The following is a 21,260-nucleotide window of genomic DNA, read 5'->3' on the forward strand; positions in this document are numbered from 1 at the left end:
CTTTGGCCAAGTGGTAAGCTATTTTAGGGGTCAAAATATTGTTGTCTCATATTGAAAGAAAAATATTTGATAGAGCTCGATAACTATTTGACATTTATCTAGAAGTACAATAGAACTAAAAAGTAAATCTTGTTATTTCTAAAAAAAAAAAGTGAAAAGTATGAAAGATGTTGTCAAGAAGGTGTACAAAATTTTAGGTGTCAAATGAGAATAAAAAAAATTTAGGTGTCAAATGGGTTTAAAAAAATTTTAAGTGTCAAATGTGTGTAAAAAAAATTTTAGGTGTCAAATTGGTGTAAAAGTAGTTTAGGTGTTAATCACAATATCAAACAATATCTTCTATTTACTTTTTTCTCTGTTATGAATAGATTATCATATGTGTAGTTTATATACAAGAGAGATTAATCCCAATCCCTATACTCGATCCTACCAAGTTAAGGTCACGAATTTGATTCTTTGTGGACAAATGTTAAGGAAGAGATTGTTGCGAAATGAATAAAAATAATAATTGAAAATATTAATATAATCAATTATTTAGACCAGGCCAATCTATTGGGCCGAGACAATAGGCTATGAGGATTAGACTTGGATCCAATATGAGAAAAAGAGAATAATTGTTATTTACTTATTCAGTCTCAGAGTTGACGTGTCTACCGAAGACAAATGGAATAAATTGTACAATACCTATATTACTTATTATTATTTTGACATTTAACAAATTTTTTCATACATTTAGAAATACAAAAGTATCATCAAAATATTTTTTCTGTGGTAAATGGTAGGAGAGGTTAAGTGTGAGTGGCAGTCAGATACACATCAAAATAGACAAGGTAAAATAGTAGAATAAATAATTCCAAGCTGGATAAAGAAATGAGATAACATATTCTTGGATTTCATGCCAAGTCAGATACAGCAAAACAAATGAAGCATCTAAGCAAACTAGGAGTGATTCCTTGATTAAAGCTAGAGAAAGGTCTTTGTTCTTTTCCTCAAGTAAGACACATAGGCAGAAGATATTAGTGTCAGTGAGTTGCCATTGCTCGTCAATGGTAATAGTTGGGTAAGAAAATTTACAAATGGATGCTGTGATCAATTTAGCCGCCAAAACTTCATGCCATTGGCTGGGAATAGACTCCAACATCACAAAGAGACTCGCCATCAGGTTCCCCTCCAGCAGAACAAAATGCAGCTTGTATTCAGACAAGATAGAGATAAAACGACACACGATCAACAACAATGTCCTGGGCAAATGTTGGGGTAGAAACAGAATTTTAGCCATGGCTTCAAAAAGAGATCCCAATTCTCAGCAAAATTCTCTTTCTTCAGCAGAAACTGTTGTTGATCAGTACTTCACAAGCATCAACGGTAAAGACCTGCGACAATTGGATGAGTGCATATCCGAAGATGCTTGCTTTGAAGACTATGCCTTCACCAAACCATTCCAGGGAAAGAAGGTTTGTTTCAGAACCATATTTCCTACCAAAACTAAGCCATGGTTCATTGCAAAGTGTAAATAGCTCTGCTAGATAGTCTAAAAATAACATTGCAGGAAGTTATGCGCTTCTTACAACAGCTTACTGAATGCATGGGCCGGAATGTGAAATTCAGGGTGAAACATATATTCGAGGGAGATGATTTAACTGCAGCAGCGAACTGGCATATGGGTCATTTTCTTTCGTACATTTATTATATTTTTTTCTTTAGTGTTTAGTGTTTTCTAAAGAACAAATGATCATGGGATTGATTACAATCTTTGTGGTATGGCAGAATGGAAAGAGAAACAGATCCCATTCACAAGAGGTTGCACCTTCTTCAAGTTAACAAAATTGGGAAAGAACCTCATCATTTGGTACGTAGCAAAACGATTCACTCCAGTCTTATATTTTGTGTAAATCATGTGCTCACAATAAAAGTAAATCCAGGAGAACTGAGGTATTAATTGAATCACCTATCAAACCAGGAAGCATAGTTTTGGTAAGCCCCTTCCTTTACGCACCGCCATCTCATATATCTAATATATGATAATCTATGATGCTTTTTTTTTCGGATATGTTTTAATTGGCGTCCCCTCTTGAAAAATTCAGACCCTATTGAAAAACGTAACTTCGACATTTGACAACTTTCCAAATCTAGCTGAGTGTAAGTATTCGTTCCTGTATTTTACAATTCCTTTTAGCCATCCAAAAAACTTCAATTAACATACACATGTGCATGTTCCGGCAGGGTTCTTGAGAAGTCCTCATGTAATACTAACATGGATGTTAAGATTTTACAACATATTTATAGCATGTTGGCTTCATCCTCTCCTAGATGGCTACATAAAGCTATGGAGCTTCTTTGTTCGATTTCTAAGCTCTGTAATCACTCTAGTGAATTTTATTTCTAAGACTTTCTTCAAGTAAGGATCACATTACTTAACATATACTTCATCTTAAGAACTGCTAGCACCGGAGGGTTAGATATAACTTCACTTGTCTCTTTCATCAGTACTCCCTAGCAACGAGAGAACAACCAACGGTCCGATAACAGGTGGAAGTGGTGGAGGCTTGCTATAGGCGACTATTGGGTCAGCCAACTTTATCCTAGTTTTGCTAGCTTCATTCTCCTCTTGTTTCTTAGGTGTTGAAGTCGTCAATAATCCTGTTTCAAGCATATTGTGTTTGATAAATCAATTTCCTTATCTTATAAAGCTCGCGCAATTTAACAGGTAATAAACGAACAAAAGCTTCCAAGAAATTAAAAAAATACAATCTATACAATATAAAAATAGAAGGCATTACACAATACCCCGTGATCCATTCATCGAGTACTTTTGCCAGAACTTGCATTTTGGAGGCAGCACGAGTGCAACAGAACCCCGCATTTTTTTTCTGTAGCTACCGTCCGTTACCTGCAATGATTGAAGGAAACATGCTTTAGATTTATGAATAACTCCATCGTGACAAAAAACACATCTGACCAACTTAAAAACATAGGAAATGCAAAACGAAGTCTCGTTTTGTAATAGGTTTTAACACATCTACAAATCGATTATCGGTGTCATCACATCACAAATTGATATTAACAGCAGAATCCAATCCATATGGCCGTCCAAATTGACTACTACTGATAAAGCATCTACATAGGAATGAATTTTTGCAAACGATAACGCAACTGATTTAGCCAGTGGAGAAAACGAAAATTGATATTTATCAGTTATTAAATGAAATGGCGCATACAATTCTTATACAAGGTTTCAAAAAGTGGTTTAAGATCCAAATTTGTCTACAAAATTAAGGATCGCAACCATGTACTGAGCAACAATAGGATTCTTCGCACTCTTTAATTTCAAGAACTTTCTTTATTGAAAAAAAGAAAGAAAGAGGAAGAGCAATTGTGTTATGACTATAAGTACAAAAACACATTATCAATGCTTCAATTCAAGCCATCGCATTCAGTTACACGGCGCTCGTGAATAGGTGAAGAGTGTAAAAAAATGAAAAGAAATTGATTGAGAAAATAGCAAGCTTGCAAGAGTGTGTGTGTGAAGCAATGATAAAAGTGAAAAGAAAACTTACAGAAAAGATTAAATCTGTATTATAGGATGGATGAGAAACAGACGCGACTTGAAGGAAGGAGAAGAGATTGAACGAAAATGGAAAATAGAGTGTTCCCGAAGTTTCCTATCTCTCAGTTTCATTTCATAGATTTCAAGAATCTGAACAAACTGCTTTATAAATTGGACTGGAATGAATTGGACTGGACCACTAACAGAGTAACACCATAGGCCCATGCTAATTGCTATTTAACTCACCTTCCACTTCGACCTTTCATTTAACTTTTTTTACTTTTTGTTATTTTTTGAAAAACACCTTAATGAAATTAGAGGACATCTTTACTTTACTTATAACCCGGTCCGACCTGACTCGACCCACTACGAGTTGATCATTTAGTGAGCCAACTTAACTCAGATTACTTAGTGAGCCAATTTAACACGACTCACTTATTAACGAGCTAACAAAATTTGAACCCGACCCGACTCACCACGGGTTGATAGGTTAAACAGGTTGGCTCACAGACTCACTTAATTAAAAAAAAATACAATTTAAAAAAAAAAATCAGTCAAAACTAAATTATAACTATAATTAAATTTTAAATAAACTTCAATACAATCCAAATACAAAATAAAATCACAAAAATACCAAATTATCTATGTATTGGCTAAAAAAACAACCTAACATGACCCTAATGCAAAGCCTAACTTAACAAAAAAACATTTGTGTGACCCTTTATTTGCGGATTGGTGAGCCAACCGAACTCACCACGGGTTCAATCGGATGAGCCGGTTATAAGTGAGTCGGGTAAAAAATCAACCTGTATTAAAATTTATAAAAGATTTTCAACCTAATCCGACCCGAACCCGTAATGGACCGAATTATCTCGTGGATTCCAACCTATTTTAACAGCTCTAACTTTACTATAGGTTGATACATTTTTTTCTCAATTAACTACGTAACAAAAGATGTATTTCTCATCATAATTAATTATTTCCACTATTCAAAGGCTTGCTACTACCGTAATAAATTCAATTATTACAAATAGTCTGTATCACAATTCAGCTTAATGTATATTGTTTAGTTTACTTATTTAGTATTTTAAAGTAGTTAAATTATTTTTTTATGTTTTTGGATTTTAAAGGTTGAGTGGAAAATAATACATGATTACCATGAGAAATGAATCACTCAATGAATGTTCTTGGTTTATTGTCTTTCTTCATTGCTGTTCTTAAAGTTTATTTATTCCAATAATTATTAAGGAATCAATAGTTTAAAAAATCTCAATATCATCAATGCTTTTAAATAGATATATTATTGAAAATGATTACACTAGCATGTAGGTTGAAGATTGATCCTAACAGCAATTCCTGTTAGTAAATTTATTATTGTTTTTTATGTTTTTCTTTTCACAATAGTTAATCAATTTCCTTGAATAATAATTAATTATTGTAATTATTATTGTTAACATTAAATAATTTGAATAAATTAAACATAATATATTATGTTGTGAAAAAATTTCCTTTTATTCATATTTTGTAATAGTATAGAAATGTTAGTATATGTTGGTTTAGATATAAATTATGGGGTAGGTGGGGGTATAGTATCCAGATCTTTTGGAACGGTATGTATTACTATTTATTATCCCCAAGCTTCATTCTTATTAGTCTTTTTCTAACAACAAAATGAGAGAATGTATTCACTTTCATATGAATCGGAATGTAAATATTATTATTATTAGAAAACTTGAAGACCTTCTTAATTACTTAATTGTGAAACATAGTTCGCAATTAATTATAGTTTTGATTAAAATATCAATGTAAATAATTTGGTAATCAAATTAATTAAACATTTAAAGTATTCAAATATTATTGAACAACATCCTATTATTTAAAAATATAAAATTACGAACATATATAAGTAGGAGTAGTAAATAATTATTAAAAAAAAATTGTAAAAAAATATTGGTGGATTAAGTGGGTCAACCACCTTCAACCCAACTCGAACTCATTTAACACGTGGGTTAAGTGAGTCAGGTTGAGTTTAACCCACTTTTGAAAAAAATTGATTTTTTTCTCAACCCAACTCGGCTCAAACCCATGGTAAGCCGGGTTGGCTCACGATTGAAATCCATATTGACATCTCTAGTTGTCGGACAAACTTGGGTCGAATTGGAACATTGGCACCCACCATGAGGACCGACAACTCCCCTTGCCTTCAATTGGGGAGTTTAAATACTCTTTCATCTCTCCATCCTCTGATATTGAGACGTCTTTTAAGAATTGTGACGAAGCTCAACGCTCCAAAGCGCAGATAATATCTCAGGAACGCGATAGCTGCCGGACAGACTTGAGTCGGATAGGAACAAGTTTTTCTTTGATAAGTTAGTTAATACATTTTAATTATTCTTTTATAAATAAAATATTTTTTCTTATTATTCTATAAATATTCTTTTATATATTTTATTTAAAAATATTTTAATTTGATTTTAAAATTTATGAATAAGTATAATTTGTTATTAAAGTTTATTTATTAACTATTTATTTATTTTTGTCATTGTGAGGTTCTAACATGTTTCTACTTTTAAGGACACGGATAAAAAGTTGCATACTTTATATGAACTTTAAGAAAATAAATCAGATATTAAATTACATGCCCTAATTCTTTTCCAAAGTACAACGTTTATTTTCTTCTATGATCTACTTGAACCAAATTATTCTTCCATCGTTTTTTGTTGTTATTTTTCTAAAAAATAATACAGTGAATAAGAAAATTAATTAAAATTTTAAAATATTAACTTTTATATATATATATATATATCTTTTAATTTAAAATATAGAGACAAGGTTAATAAACTTTGATATTAAAAAATTAAAAATAATTTAAAAAACACATATAATTTAATGATGCTTTTGTTGTGATATATAAACTAAAATAACTTTATTCTTAATGTTTGCATTAATTGAAAAGATCTCACAAATATATATATGAAATTAAAAGTGTTTGGTTTTGTGTTTAGAATTTCAAATTCACCCTTCGAATGTGAAAGATATAAAATTATTTATAATATTTTTTGTTTATGTCACACATTTAACATAATTAGAATTTAGACTCTAAGACATGGCTTAATTTGGAAAGGATGATAGGTCCTACAAGATCCCTACCAACCGAACCCTGTCAATGGAGCTTTGTGGCTTCTTTTTAATCTTCTCATCTTTTTCCAAAGGAATACATGTCATGTGGGTCCATTCATATTCAAGTGCAACACCACCCATTATTTCACTCTTTATGTCTCATACCCTTTATTTTCATTTTTTTATTATTTCAAAATTCAAAAAATTTATTTTAACAATATACAAAATTAAATTGTCTTCTAAAACATTAGGAAAAAGTAAAAAAAAAAAATTAAGTTTTTCTTATGTCATGCCATTTTCAAGCATTTACATCAAGACCATAAAGATTATTATTAAAATAAAAATACTCTATTGACCTTCTTCTAATCAATAGTCAGCAACCTAAATATTATTAACTAGATTCAAAAGCTCATGATTATGTCGAACTAATGATGAAAAGACAATGCCCCCAAGTAGCATAGTTTTTGTTGTACTTCTTTGAATCGACGAATAATAACTTTCCTACGATAATTTTAGAAAAAAACGTAGTTAGTGCATGATCATCAACTTCTTTAGGACACACTGCAAAAATATTTTATGATATATGGCATCAACTTCTTTTAGACACATCCCATGGCAATGCAACTTCTCCTTAATGACATTGACAATTTATTTATTTCATATAAATATACGTAATTATTTAATATATAAAAATTATAAAGCCATTGTTATTAAAATATTATTTTTAAATGGATTTTTATAACAATTGTAAAAATGTTTTTTTACTTATTTTAAACAATCTCTTGTAAAATTAGTAAAATTGATTAATTTTAAAACTGAGCTAATTGAAATACTGAATAACTTGTTTAATCGAATGAGACATAATTTTTAACATTAAATATTTTCCATAGAAAGATTATAAATATTGTTATCTAACTTTTAAAACATCACAAGATTATAAGGAATTTGTTATAAGTGTTACTATTGTCTATTTTCTTATTCCTTTTGAATTTCATAGCTAAGATAAAGTATTGAAATGACATTAATTTTTATTAATAGTAACAATGGGATTAACAATTAAACCTTTATTCTTATAAATAATAAACTCCATGTCTACGAGCTTATAAAATGTTTAATATTTTTATTTTACATATTGAATGATTCATAAGCTAATTATATAAGACGATTAAATAACATTAGATTAAATATTTTTATATAGTAAAGAAAAACAGGCCTGTGTCACAAGAAAGTTAATTGATATTTTAAAAAAAAACTTTTTTTTTAATTAATAAAATCTAGAAAACACAAAAAAAAAAAATCATACACCGATTCAAATATATTCACTTTTACACGAAATTAAAATTCTTCTTTATCCGATATTTTGATTCATTTTGGTCTTAAACTTTAGAAATAAATAGATATAATTCTTTTAACTTAATTATGTTAAATTTTTTTGACGTATCAAATACATTTTTCAACAGACATTGAAATATGGATGTGTCAAACAGTATAAACAACTCAAATTATACATGAAACACATTTAACACAAAAAATATTTGATCTTACTGGGTTAAAAATACTATATTCATTTATTTTTAAAGTTTAAGGAAAAAAATATATTAAAATTTATAACATGAACAAATTTTAATTTAAGTCAAAGTTCAGCGATTAAAAACATATTTAACCCTAATTTAAAAAATAAAAAACTTATGGTAAAGCATGATTGATTGTGCACAATGGAATGAATTCAACTTACATAAACTCAAAACTAATGAATTTTTCATTAACATTGACACATGAAAACAGAAAAAAGAAAATTACAATATTATTTAAAAGTAATTCATCAAAACCAAACTAAAATTCTAAAGATATTAAAGAGTATTGATCAACACTCATACTTTAAAATATTACATTAAATTATTTTTATTTTAAAAGTCACTTTATAAACATTTATAATATTAAATAAGTTTTTAAAGTAACTTAACATCAAAATAGTTATAACAAAGTTACAAATTAAATGAGGACTATGTCGTTATTGTTAAATATTTACGATGAGAAGATTTGAGGAAAAGTTTAGAGTAAAAGAATTCGACCTCTACTTCCTAAAATTCCTGTCCATTTCTTTTTACTGAATATTAGCTTTCTACTTTTACAAAAACATCGATTAAAGCATTTTCTTTTTTTAGTAAAACAGAGCTTGAGTCGATACTTAATTTATTATATTAAAAATCATCTTTAAAAAAATGTTTACAATTTCTAAATGTTCGGTGCAGTTATTAATTTTATCAATTTATACAACTCAAAATTTATTATTTTAGATAGTTTCTTCATTTCATTAACAAAATACTATCATCTTGGTCGACATTGAAGAAAAACTGATCTCATATTATATCAAGCAAGTTAAGATTATATTTATTGAATTAAAATTTGTTGACATTTCTTTGTTAATGTGATTAGTATAAAAAAACTTAAATATAATAAAAAATAAAATGAATAGTAAATAATATAAAAATATCATTTTCTTTTATCATAGGAAAACATCATTATAAATTATAAAAATATGACATTCCAAATAGGTTGCCATTTTGTATATTAATAGTCAGCGGCTCTCTCCTAATAATATGTATATTAAAAAAATTAACAAATATACAAAAGAAAATAAGAGAATCAAAACTCAAATAAAAAAAACTCAATAGATCAAACTTATTTCTAAAAATATAAAAACTTAAGAAAATCCACAATTAAATAGTTTATTATCACATCATAAAAACAATATATATATATATATAGAGAGAGAGAGTAAAAGTAATAATTATCACTAAAATATACAAAGTACGAGATCACTTTAAGATAGTATCGGGCACACGATAACTTTTTCTTGTGTGTTTGGTATATTAATTTATATTTTGTATCCTCTCTCTAATATTATTATATTCCACAAAAGATTATAAATCCTTCTCTGTCTCGTTAAAATTTCCATGTTTAAAATGATGGTTTTTTTGACATTAGCTTTGTTTACAGTACACATCCATGGGGAAGAACACTAGTTTTCTTTAATGAAAAAAAGGTAGAGAGAGGAGGATTAAGGGTAATTAATTAAGGAACATGTGTGGTTGTAGATTATTAATGAATGGTTATGTGATATTTGACACTTAACCTACTTGCTGGTCCACCTGAATCACAAAGCTTCAACTTTAATATTCTTCTTATCTCTTAACAATCCATCACTTTATTAACTTTTGATTAAAAATAAATAATTACGCAGCAATATTGTATGTTATAACTCACTTATTAACTATATGCATAACATCAACAAAGAAATTTAACTCGACTACGTATAAGAGAGTTGAACATGCTACATCTAAAAAGTTTAAATTTGAATATATATATATATATATATATATATATATATATATATATATATATATATATATATATATATATATTTTAATACCATTGCTTATAGTATATGATATATGAAGAATACTTTTAGGTATAAATTTTAAGTAGCATTCATTGAAAGATTTTTTTAATTAAGATTATACTTCATATGTATTTAAGATAATTTTAAGTTTTTTTTTATTATTTGAACGTTTTTATTAATTATGGTGGTCGTGTTTGATACACAATTTTTGTGTTTTTTAAAATAGCTATTTTTTTCTCCGACATTCATTTATGGTGTAAATAATTAGATATATAAAAGAAATTAGAAGTACCATGTTGATCTCACTTGAGATAATTACTTGAGTTTCTATACATACACAAACATTTAATAAATTGTACACAATAGTGTAAAGAACTATTGATGATATCGGAATCTTTTGAGAGATAAAATTAAAGAATATTTGCTAGAAATCAAAGACTGCTCATTCTTAAAAAAAGTCAAATAAAATATAAGTAGCACTTATATTATGTGATAAAGATAATCAATTACAATTAGACATCACTTAATTGAATGCACTAACTAAAAATAGTTCAACAAGTTAGTTTGATACTTGGGTTTACGAGTATATATGCACTTTCATTCTATGAGGGTTGTTACACTAACTAGAGTGTTATTATTTATAACACTATTCTAAAAGAAAACAATGATAACTAACTAACTAAAAATAGTTAGTTTGATACTTGGGTTTACGAGTATATATGCACTTTCATTCTATGAGGGTTGTTACACTAACTAGAGTGTTATTATTTATAACACTATTCTAAAAGAAAACAATGATAACTGAGCAATTTTCAGATGACATTTGGTGTAGTATTTAATGTAATTGTCTACAAAGGAATTAAATTATAATTTTCTTACTTATAATTCAGCGAAAATATGATATAGACATGTCAAAGTGAGTCAATTTAGTTTACACAGGTTAGTTTACCACGAGCCGGGTTGTAAATGAGTGAACCCAACCCGACTCACTTTATGGTGAACCAGAAATTTTGCAATCCGACTCAATCCACCACAAGTTGGTGGGTTAAGTGGATTGGCTCACCAACCCACATAAAAAAAATCTATTTATTTATTTTTAAGTATTCAAATATTTAAATAATTTTTTAAACAACCCATGAGATGACAATCACAGTAAAATCAATAACCAATATCTTCATCATTCTTACCACCAATATATGATAAATTGTTTCCAAAAAAAGTGTCCATATAGTCCAAGAAAACATGACTAATATTACACATTTTCTGTTATGTTATTCAACAAAATATAAATAAAAAAACTACACATTTTTGTAATGCTAATTTAGAAAAATTTGCTTGTAAGACAGTTGTTTGAGTAATTTATTATGAAGATTATAGTTAAAGATTAAAGTATCAACGTTTATAACTTGTAACTTGACAATCAAATTAATTAAACATTCAACTATATAAATATTATTGAGCAGCATTCTAGCATTTAAAAATGTGAAATTATGAACCTATATAATTAGAGTAGTAAATAATTATTAAAATAAATTATAAAAAATTATAAAAAAATGTTGGTGAGTTAAGTGGGTCAACCCACTTTCAATCCAGCTCGAACCCATTTAACCCGTGGATTAAGTGAGCCGGATTGAGTTCAACCTATCTTTGAAAAATTTAAATTTTTTTCGATCTAATCCGGCTCAAAATGTGATGAACTCGACTTTAATTTGTAATGACCGGATTGACCGATCGAAACCTATTTTGACATTAAGAGGCTACTGACATGTATAGCTGAATAAAAAAACTGATCCATCGTTGGAACACTGTAGTTACATACTTTCGGCTAAACTATAAAGGGTTTCTTTTTCTCGGTCTTTCCGCAGTAAGAAAAAGCATGTTTAGTTTCTTGTATACAAATGATTAAAGCAGTCATAAAATTCCTACCTTTCATATATATAATATTCCCACGGAGAAAACCATTCAGTGTTATTATACTTTGTTGTAGTAAGAATACATATTTAAGTGTATGATAAAGGCAATAATGCGCAATTAGGTACAGTGCATTATCACATCATCTGCACCATTTTACTGTATTTTCATACTTTGCTTCAGCAGACAACAAACAGCACCAGCGGGTATATATAAAGATAGATAGATAGATAGAGATATCTAGGGTTAATGTTGTTGTGAGTGAAAGATCTTGAAGGGAATTGCGTGCGCCATGAGTAGAGGTGAAAGTTCCGGTGGTGGACAGAGCTCTTTGGGGTATCTATTTGGGTCAGAAGAACAGCGAAATGAAGCTCAACCCACAACAACACTTCCGTTACCACCCTACGGCGTTGAAATCGACAACACCACTGTTAATCCTCCTAACACCCAACTTGTTGTCACCAACAACCGATCTCAACTGGGAAACATTGTAACTGTAAGATATATAATCTCCCATTTTATCAACCTTCATAATTATGCTTATTTCGTTAATATAATTTTTCTCTATATATACATCACAGGATCGTCCATCAACAAAAGTCAAATCGGTACCCGGTGGTCATTCATCGCTTGGATACTTGTTTGGAGATAAGTGATATTTCATTCTCCGACATTGATTGATAGTACTGCTGCTTCTGACAAGAAGAATCAATAGTTATCTGTGTGGGGTTTGAGTGAATCCATTATAATTTCATTTTATTACAATGTAAAAAGAAATAAAATAACAAAAATCATGTGAGTGAATACAAGTGAGTGAATAATGTGGGTCATGTGAGTGAAAAATAAACTAGTGTGTGCTTAGTGTGTGCTTTTTCTGCTACTTCAATAAGAAACTTTGTATAATTTTATTTATGTTCTATGACTGATCTTTAGCTAGCATCTTTAACCATATATTTATATTCAGTTCACTAATTAAGAAAGTTAGAGATAGAAAATCATTCGTTTCATAGCTTTCTGATTGAATACAGACAGGATTTACTTCAATTTTGTTTAGTTTTATGTCTTAATTATGATGATCAGGGATTTGTTTTTATATGTTGGTAGATTTAGATATTCTTCAGTGACAAACAACTTTGTTAATTGTTTTAATTAATAAGAGTTTATTCTTGTTCTCAGTACTACTATATACTTCAAATTAAAGAATTAGAAGTTGCAAAAGAACTGTACTTTAAGTAGGGGTACTTCTTCTTTCTGCAGATTTCCTCCCCTATCATTTATTTCAGAAAATGGTAAACTTCACACAATTTCTTTCCCATTTGAGATTATGTGTGCTATTTACTTCATTTAAAGTATGTGTCCTGATTCGAGTACTACATGTTTATAATTTTTCTGCATTTTGGTAATAGAAAGAGAAAGAACATGGTGACGGTGTTTTGACATGTTCAAAGAACTTGTCCTTTTTGTGTTTCACTCTTGGACATAGGAGAGAAAGGAGACCGATAGTGCCAAGTAAAATTTAATTGTCGTCAATTTATTTCCATTTACCTTGTTTTTCCCAGGAAATTAGAAGCTAGAATTTTTTTTTTCTAATGTAAGTTATAAACCCTTCTCTTTTAGCATTTAATTCTTCCATGATTCTTAACGCACCATCTTCAAAATATAATATTCTTTTGTCCAAAGCCAAATTGTAATATATATGTTATGGTAATATGGTAGATAACAGTTTTGTAGGGGAGTTTATGCTCCAAATTTGTTCATGCAAATGTGAACCCATATTCTTAATCTTAGATGTGTACTATTTATATAATTTAACACACAACTGATATAATTAATTTACAGTATTTATATCAGTGATTTATTTGTTAAATATAGATATAAAAATATTATATTGATAATGTAAAAAATCTCATGTAGTTATTGTAAAAATCATTTGTGTCTTTCACGGCTTAAACCTTCTTTCCTGTGTTTTTTTTTTCTTATAAAAGATAGCGACTCTATTCATCTATTCAGTATTATATAAGCATTTAACTAATACATGACTATCTAAGAATAAACCTTCTAAACATTTTGGTGATAGAAGAAAAATAACAAAAGAAGTTGAATATTTTAGAAATAAAAGCATACTATATATATACATTCTTATCACGAAAATCTATAAAATACCACTCTTTTAGAAATCACTTTATTAAAGTCTCGAGTTTATATTAAATCACAAAATTTCTGAGATATCTTAGTTTATATTTAATGAATATTGCTACTGGTTTTACTGCTTTAATAATTATTTACTGGTTTAATAATATATTTACCATCAATATAACTTTTTTTATATGATCATTCAATCAAAAGTCAATACTATTGTTATGATGTTTAAGATAAATATTTTAAAAGCTATTGAGTTTGGCAGAATAAAACTGATTTTATGCTATCACAGGTATTATAAATTTTTGCATTAGATTATATATAACGAGAGTGGTTATGCAGTTGATTTCATGAAGTAGAGAGGAAGGTGCTGTAGTACATGTTTTACATAAATATGCCCTTGATATATATGTTGAACATGAAAATAAAAATTGGAAAATAAATATAGGAGGTGCTTAAGTGGACTAATAGCTGGCTTGGTGTGTGATTGTTTAACAGCAAATTAATTGAGTGATAATTATGACTTTATGTTGTGTGGCTTAACTTGCTCCAACTTCGAATAAAACTAAGTACTAAATGAACATATGAATGGACCCAGGTTTGAGGAAAAAGATGAAAGAAGGAAAGATTGCACGTGAAATATCGTGTCACTGTGATAAATAGAAGACAAGGAGTGTCTGTTCAGGAATATGTTGGGTTGGGACAGTTGGGGCTCATATTACCACTGTCTCTTCAGCAACTTGTCGGAAACCATTATAATGGATAATCAGTGAACAAGATTAATCAATTCAATCCTTGAAAATTTTCCTTTAATCTTCAGTGTTATACATAGTCTTCTCTTCATAGATTCATAATAGCATTTCATGGGGATTATCATTTTTCTCATTCTCTTTCTCTTCTTTTCCTCATTGATGTTCTATGGCATTCACAGGAAAACATTCTGCATAAACTTGGTTTACCTTGAATATTTTTTCAGAAAATCTTGATCTTTCATCAAGTTGATATGAATCTTTATCTGGTTCTTTACGATGTTGTGACTAGTGTGTATGATTTTAAGTAGTTATTTTTGTCAAAATTTATTGCAGTTCATAGTGTTTATGTGTTCGTTTCTTGGATTTTTTATTGCTTCGTGGCATTTAAATTTGGAGTCTGTTATGGATTGGCTTTAGACATGATTATCGATCATAAAAAAATTAGTAGCAATTTTAATTTTGGTTTATCATGCAATTTTAGACTAACTGAATACTGTATATTGAACATTTCAAAATTTTTACAATTATTTTAGCGACTGCATTGTATAGTCATACTCATTATTACACTTCTTGTCATTATAATTACAGTTTTTCATTAAATATTAGATAAAATTAGGATATAGGAAAGACAATGGGTGTATATATGTGTATTCTTTTTTGATGATGATAACCAGACATACATTTTTAGTGTTTATCTTTTCAACAGCGAAAAAAATATATTTTAAAAATATAAAATAAATTGAGATGAAGAACATACAAAAATATATATTAATTTTTTATTAAGTGTTAAATAGGTGTTGGAAGATTAAGATATATGTATGTATGTTTATTTTTTTCCTTCTTTTTTATGTATGGCTCTTCATATTCTTTCCTGATCAATGCAGATCAAACTCACACTTAAACTGTTAAAACTAAAACTAAAAAAATTATACATTTGTTACTTTATATTGAAAGACTAAAATATAACTAAACAATAGTTATTTCAAAAATATTATAGTTTTACTTATATTTTAAATTAAATAATATACATTTGATGAAGTAAAATAATCCAATGAAGTATTAAGAATCAGATTGTTGATTTTTGTTTTTTGTAAATCCTTTAAAGAAATAAAAATAAATAAAATAAACTTCCCTAAAAATCAAAATAAATAAGTCAATTTGTAAAAAAAAAAAAAAATTAGATTAAGATTACAAAAAATAAATGATAATTTATGTACGAACTAATTTTAATTTTGATATTAAAAAAAGTTTTTTTTTTCTTTTTTCTTCTCGAAAACACTTACAAAAAATTTCCAGAAGAAACCCTAAATAATAATAGTATTTTTTTGTTCTATTTACTAGCTTTACATTAAAAGGCCAATAGTAATTTGATTTTAACATCCGAATTAATTAAATATTTTCTATTTTGAATCCCATAAAGAAATATTAGATTTTGGAGTTAGTATTTAACATAATGATGCAATTACAATCCATTTGCTAGGACTTAAGAATTAACGTGTAATAGCATAGTAAAGCACACCATTTAATTGGATATGATAAAAACTAATAATTTGTTTATAGAAATTAAAGACAAAAATTGCTATATTTTCAAATTTTGGAAACATATTTATTAGATAAAAATAGTTAAAAATATTATTTTAATGAATTATATATAAAATAAATATGTTCAGAATGAAGTATTGTTTAAAAATTTAGCATTAGACCATCATTTACACATTGCAATAAATAATATATATAGTCTATGGTTTAGATCAAATGAAACAACTTCTACATTTTATGACTACATAGATGTCATTAAGTATTTTTGTTCAAAATTTTCTATATTGTCTGTTTATTTTTTACGGAGAAAAAAATTTGCTGCAAAAAGTCCAAGATAAGTTGTTGAACAAAAATTTGTTGCAAAAAAGTCCAATATAAGATGTTGAATTAAAAACACTATCAAAAGATGGTGAAAAAACACATCTATGATGTAATTAACGTGTCAATCTATTATGTAAAGTAAAATATAATCATGACCTAAAAAGATAGATAAATAGATTATATTATCTTATTGAAGAAGTAAGTTGATGAAATATACTAAATGTTTTTTTATTGTACAATAATGATTTTTATTTGTTATTTGTTACTATTATTTTCAAGTGCATACATGATACATATACACACTTACAAAGATGAGAACTATATAAAAATTGTTTATCTATTGGTCTGTCTCTGTCTAATTCTAAGGCTTTGCAAATTACTAAATAGCTTAGCCATTGAACCTTCAATGTTCCACTATGGCCTTTGAAAATAGTCTCATCGTAAGATTAACATTGTTAGTCCAACTCTTAAGTATAACAGGAATATAGAACTCTGGTATATTGAACTAGCGTAGCCATGAAACAACAATACACACTATGGTGCTAGATCCAAACATTTAAACCAGAACAAAAAATTAATGATAAATAATAAGCAAAAGGCTCCATGACAGACTCACATCTTAATTGTTTTCCTAAACCCTGACAATTGATTTCTAATCATTACTCATTTTGGTTTGTATCCTGAATTTCTGTACATAACAACTAATCTGAATAGTGGACGACAGACACTGTATTTAAGTGAAAAGGTGTATCATGGTACATTTATCCTAATAAGAAGGAATAGTGATGAAATACTAATTTCACACGTTACACCCCCATCATTTCTCTTTGTTTCCCTCTTGATCTGGTCACATTGTATCATATGAATCACTTGTTCAAGAAAGAATTACTGACTGGGTGGATCAGGATTGAATTTCACTGATTCCCTCCAGATGAGCTCCTTGATGTGCTCTTCACTGCATGTTGGCTGCTCAAAATCAAAATTGAATTGCCCAGGACCAACTGGTTCATCATTGATGTCATGAAGTGATGAAAGATACGGGTGACTCAGTGCTTCATCAACTGGAGGAAATAATGAAATATTACAATACAAACAAATAAGAAAACTAAAAATACATCCTTGAAACATAATTCATGAGGCATACCTGTAATGCGTTTGTTGGGATCAAAGACAAGCATCTTCTCCAGTAAATCCAATGCCTCAGGAGACATACTTGGGAATCTAGCCGAGAAATTTTGCTTCCTATAACGGGGAAGCTGCCGAATATATCTTTTAGCATTTTCACTTCGGAGAAATGCAAGACTGGCATCATCTGGTGAACCTAATAACTTTTAAGCAAAAGGAAAACATAACAAGAGTGTCAGGTTACAACTAATTTACACATAACTTCAAAATCAGCTTATGCAATCCTTCCATTTTTTAACAATGACATATTCAAGATGGAAGTATAAACCTTCAGTTATTCCCTGGTGTCGAAAGGGCAGAAGGGCTGGATAGATATTACAGGGATTTATGTCACGCAGAAGAATACGCTAGTTTATAAATGAAACAACGACGATGCTAAAGATATTGGCTTATCATAACATGAAGGATTCTTTCCTTCCAGCTATCAACAATAGTAAATTAGCAAGAGTAACGTTATTTCCAAATCATTTTTCACTCTGATTTCCACAACAAGGAGAAAGTCAATATGAGAAGAGACCGAAGTGTGGAATAAAATGGCTAATTGCACAGAGATAAAAGAAGAAGAAGAAAAAAATGTTGTGAAAGTGTTGTAAGAAAATGTAGGAATGACACTATTCAATTAGTAATACTAATAACTAGAATGGAAAATAAACAATGAAACCGGAAGGAAATTTTAACTGCGTGGTTATTACAGTGAAGGGTGCCATTTCTGGACAAACATAGATTTTTCTATTTCTATGCAATCAGAGTCAGAAAACCTCCGAGAATCCAATTCACAAAGTTAACTGATCTAGCTAATAACAAGCGGTGATGGTAAGGGTTAGAAAACAAGGAATACACAATGAAAACCAATGGCTTTATGTTTCCAGAAACTTAGAATTGGGAGTATTAAGCATGTCTGGAAGGTCAAAGGAAACAGGTTCATAAGTGTAAACATGTTTCTTAAGAAGGAAAAAAATTACAACCAAGAGACTAATGACAGAGAGGTAGTGCAGTACATTATTTAGAAAGCTTCAACAACTTGTAATTTCAAGAGGAAGCAGCATAATCCATACCTCCGTTATAAGCCTTAGTTGATGAACATAATCTTTCCCAGGAAACAAGGGTTCCCTGGTCAAAATTTCACCAAATATGCAACCAACAGACCAAACGTCAATTGCAGAGGTGTACTCCGAACAATTGAGGAGCAATTCCGGGGCACGGTACCACCGGGTTACCACATACTCCGTCATGAAATCCGTTTCGGATGTTATCCTTGCCAAACCAAAGTCAGCAATTTTAAGGTCACAGTTCGCATTCAGAAGCAAATTACTGGGCTTAAGATCTCGGTGCAAGACATTAGCAGAGTGCACATATTTCAGCCCCCGTAACAGTTGATACAAAAAGTACTGCACAAATTTCACAAAAAACATTACTACCATGCTTAATTTATTTAAGCTACATGGGTTGACTTGATCACTTCAAAATATGTTAGCAACAGAACGAATGTGGATTCTTTGTGATTCTTTTTATAGAAAATATGAATGCAATGCAAAAGAAAAAAAAGAAGGCAACGATCGGAATAGAGGGAAACCTGACAATGGTCATCGTTCAGAGGTTGGTCAGAACGAATAATGTGGTGAAGGTCAGTGTCCATCAATTCATACACAATGTAAACATCATTGAAGGTATCCTTTCTTGGAGGTCGTATGATATCCCTAACAGCAATTATCTGCGAAAGAACAATGATTAATAAACAGAGAAACAGAAATATAAACAAGAAGAGATTCTTAGTCTGAAAAGAGAGAAGTGAAAATACATTTTCATGGTCCATGTGGCGAAGGAGCTTAATCTCCCTCAAAGTCCGTTTAGCGTCAATGATGTTGTCAAAGGCGTTACCAATCTTCTTTATGGCAACTTCCTCATGCGTATCACAATTAACAGCAGCACTGAAAACAAAGAAAAGAATAGCGAGTAAGGTACCATTAATCGAAGTAAAGTAGAAGAAGAAGGGAAAAGGGTTTGTTGGGTATAGATACCAAACGATGCCGTATGCGCCCCTTCCGATGGGACGAAGAGGAGGAACAAACTTGGAGGGTAGCTCGAACAAGTTTCCATAAACGTTGTATTGCACGTATCGACCTCCATGGATCATAACCCTCTTAATCCCCTCTTCCTCTTTTCCTTTGCTACTCATCTTCAAATTAACGTTCAACCACGCACTGCAAAATCTCTCTCTCTGATTATTGCTTCTGAAAATCCCTCATGTGAACCCACTCATTTATTTTGAAATTCAAAAACCACTCCTCTGTTTCACATTAATTATTCCTTGCTCTTTCTCCAATTCAATTTCTCCAACTTGTGTGTACTATTAAATATTAATGTCGAGGGATGAAATGCACAACCAACATATTTTAATCAATCTTGTTCTTCACCTAACTATCTTTAATTGAAAAAAACTAATTTAGTTTCCGTGTTTAATGCATGTTATACTTTAAATCACGCTTCCTAATTCTTGTCTTTCTTTATCTAAATGAGTTAACAGGCAATAGGTGATTACCATTTCAATTTCGTTTCACGTCAATAACTAACTTATCATTTTCTTTTTTAATTCAGAAGACTTGCCACTGCAAGACAAAGTCCTCTCGAGACTTGTAATTTAATTTTAAATTGACCAAATCGCAAAAGCTTTAATCAGATTAAGTCTAATTTTTCAACCATTGAAACTCGCCGCCAAGTGAGTATTGAATCGTAAACAAAGCAATTGAACAAATCCAGGAGCCCAAGGTGACCAAGTCACTCTGCACGTAATCCAACTCAGAAGAATGAACTCAAATTGCAGGTCGTGTTGGTTAGGTAGAAAAATTGCAGGTAATTTGATAAGCTCACAGTTCAAAGTCCGAATATGGTAATAGTAAATTCAGCCGATAAATGATTTGTACTATCATGTCTCCAATTCTTCGTTTGGGTCACAAAGTTAAAAAGTGAGAGACTGGAAATATAACTAAAAGGTAAAACCATTCTTTTACTAATAATTTATTTATTACTTTTAATTATTTATTATTAGTTTTAACAAAATTGATAAAAATATTTGTAATCGATTATACATACTCTTATCTATACTTAGATTATAATTGAATTATGGAAAACTAGTGACCACTTGTTCATCCACTTAAAATCTTATTTTTCCCCCACCAGCAAGTATTATCCAAACCAAACTTAAGGTTATATTACATATCTGGTACGGCTGTATTTGGTTTAAAATAAATAAATAAAGAAAAAAAATCAGTTATGAAATTAAATTTAATGTTAAATTGTTTGATGAAATTGAAATAAATGACAAAACAATATTTTAAAAACTATG

At 29.4% G+C, this 21,260-nt stretch overlaps 4 protein-coding genes across 4 annotated transcripts; 2 read left to right on the forward strand and 2 right to left on the reverse strand.

The window, feature by feature from the left end:
* Positions 1 to 889: 889 nt before the first annotated feature.
* LOC114173096 lies at positions 890 to 2,425 on the forward strand. The gene is made up of 6 exons (XM_028057318.1): positions 890 to 1,454; positions 1,550 to 1,664; positions 1,768 to 1,849; positions 1,923 to 1,974; positions 2,085 to 2,139; positions 2,224 to 2,425. The coding sequence occupies exons 1-6, from the start codon at positions 1,077 to 1,079 to the stop codon at positions 2,400 to 2,402; spliced, it is 861 nt and encodes a 286-aa protein (XP_027913119.1). The 5' UTR covers positions 890 to 1,076; the 3' UTR covers positions 2,403 to 2,425.
* LOC114174639 lies at positions 2,226 to 3,772 on the reverse strand. The gene is made up of 4 exons (XM_028059466.1): positions 3,752 to 3,772; positions 3,558 to 3,662; positions 2,788 to 2,890; positions 2,226 to 2,640 (listed from the first exon to the last, which is right to left on the reverse strand). The coding sequence occupies exons 1-4, from the start codon at positions 3,770 to 3,772 to the stop codon at positions 2,468 to 2,470; spliced, it is 402 nt and encodes a 133-aa protein (XP_027915267.1). The 3' UTR covers positions 2,226 to 2,467.
* Positions 3,773 to 12,085: 8,313 nt separating this feature from the next.
* On the forward strand, positions 12,086 to 12,920 carry LOC114173101 (protein SPIRAL1-like 5). The gene is made up of 2 exons (XM_028057325.1): positions 12,086 to 12,477; positions 12,563 to 12,920. Exons 1-2 carry the CDS (start codon positions 12,274 to 12,276, stop codon positions 12,635 to 12,637), a joined length of 279 nt encoding a protein of 92 aa, XP_027913126.1. The 5' UTR covers positions 12,086 to 12,273; the 3' UTR covers positions 12,638 to 12,920.
* A 4,286-nt stretch (positions 12,921 to 17,206) lies between these two features.
* Positions 17,207 to 20,266, reverse strand: LOC114166277 (mitogen-activated protein kinase homolog MMK2-like). Its single transcript, XM_028050995.1, has 6 exons — positions 19,936 to 20,266; positions 19,716 to 19,845; positions 19,491 to 19,628; positions 18,973 to 19,305; positions 17,877 to 18,060; positions 17,207 to 17,793 (listed from the first exon to the last, which is right to left on the reverse strand). The coding sequence occupies exons 1-6, from the start codon at positions 20,091 to 20,093 to the stop codon at positions 17,618 to 17,620; spliced, it is 1,119 nt and encodes a 372-aa protein (XP_027906796.1). The 5' UTR covers positions 20,094 to 20,266; the 3' UTR covers positions 17,207 to 17,617.
* Positions 20,267 to 21,260: the final 994 nt, after the last annotated feature.

Source organism: Vigna unguiculata, chromosome 2 (assembly GCF_004118075.2).
Source record: "Vigna unguiculata cultivar IT97K-499-35 chromosome 2, ASM411807v1, whole genome shotgun sequence".
Taxonomy (NCBI): Eukaryota; Viridiplantae; Streptophyta; class Magnoliopsida; order Fabales; family Fabaceae; genus Vigna; species Vigna unguiculata.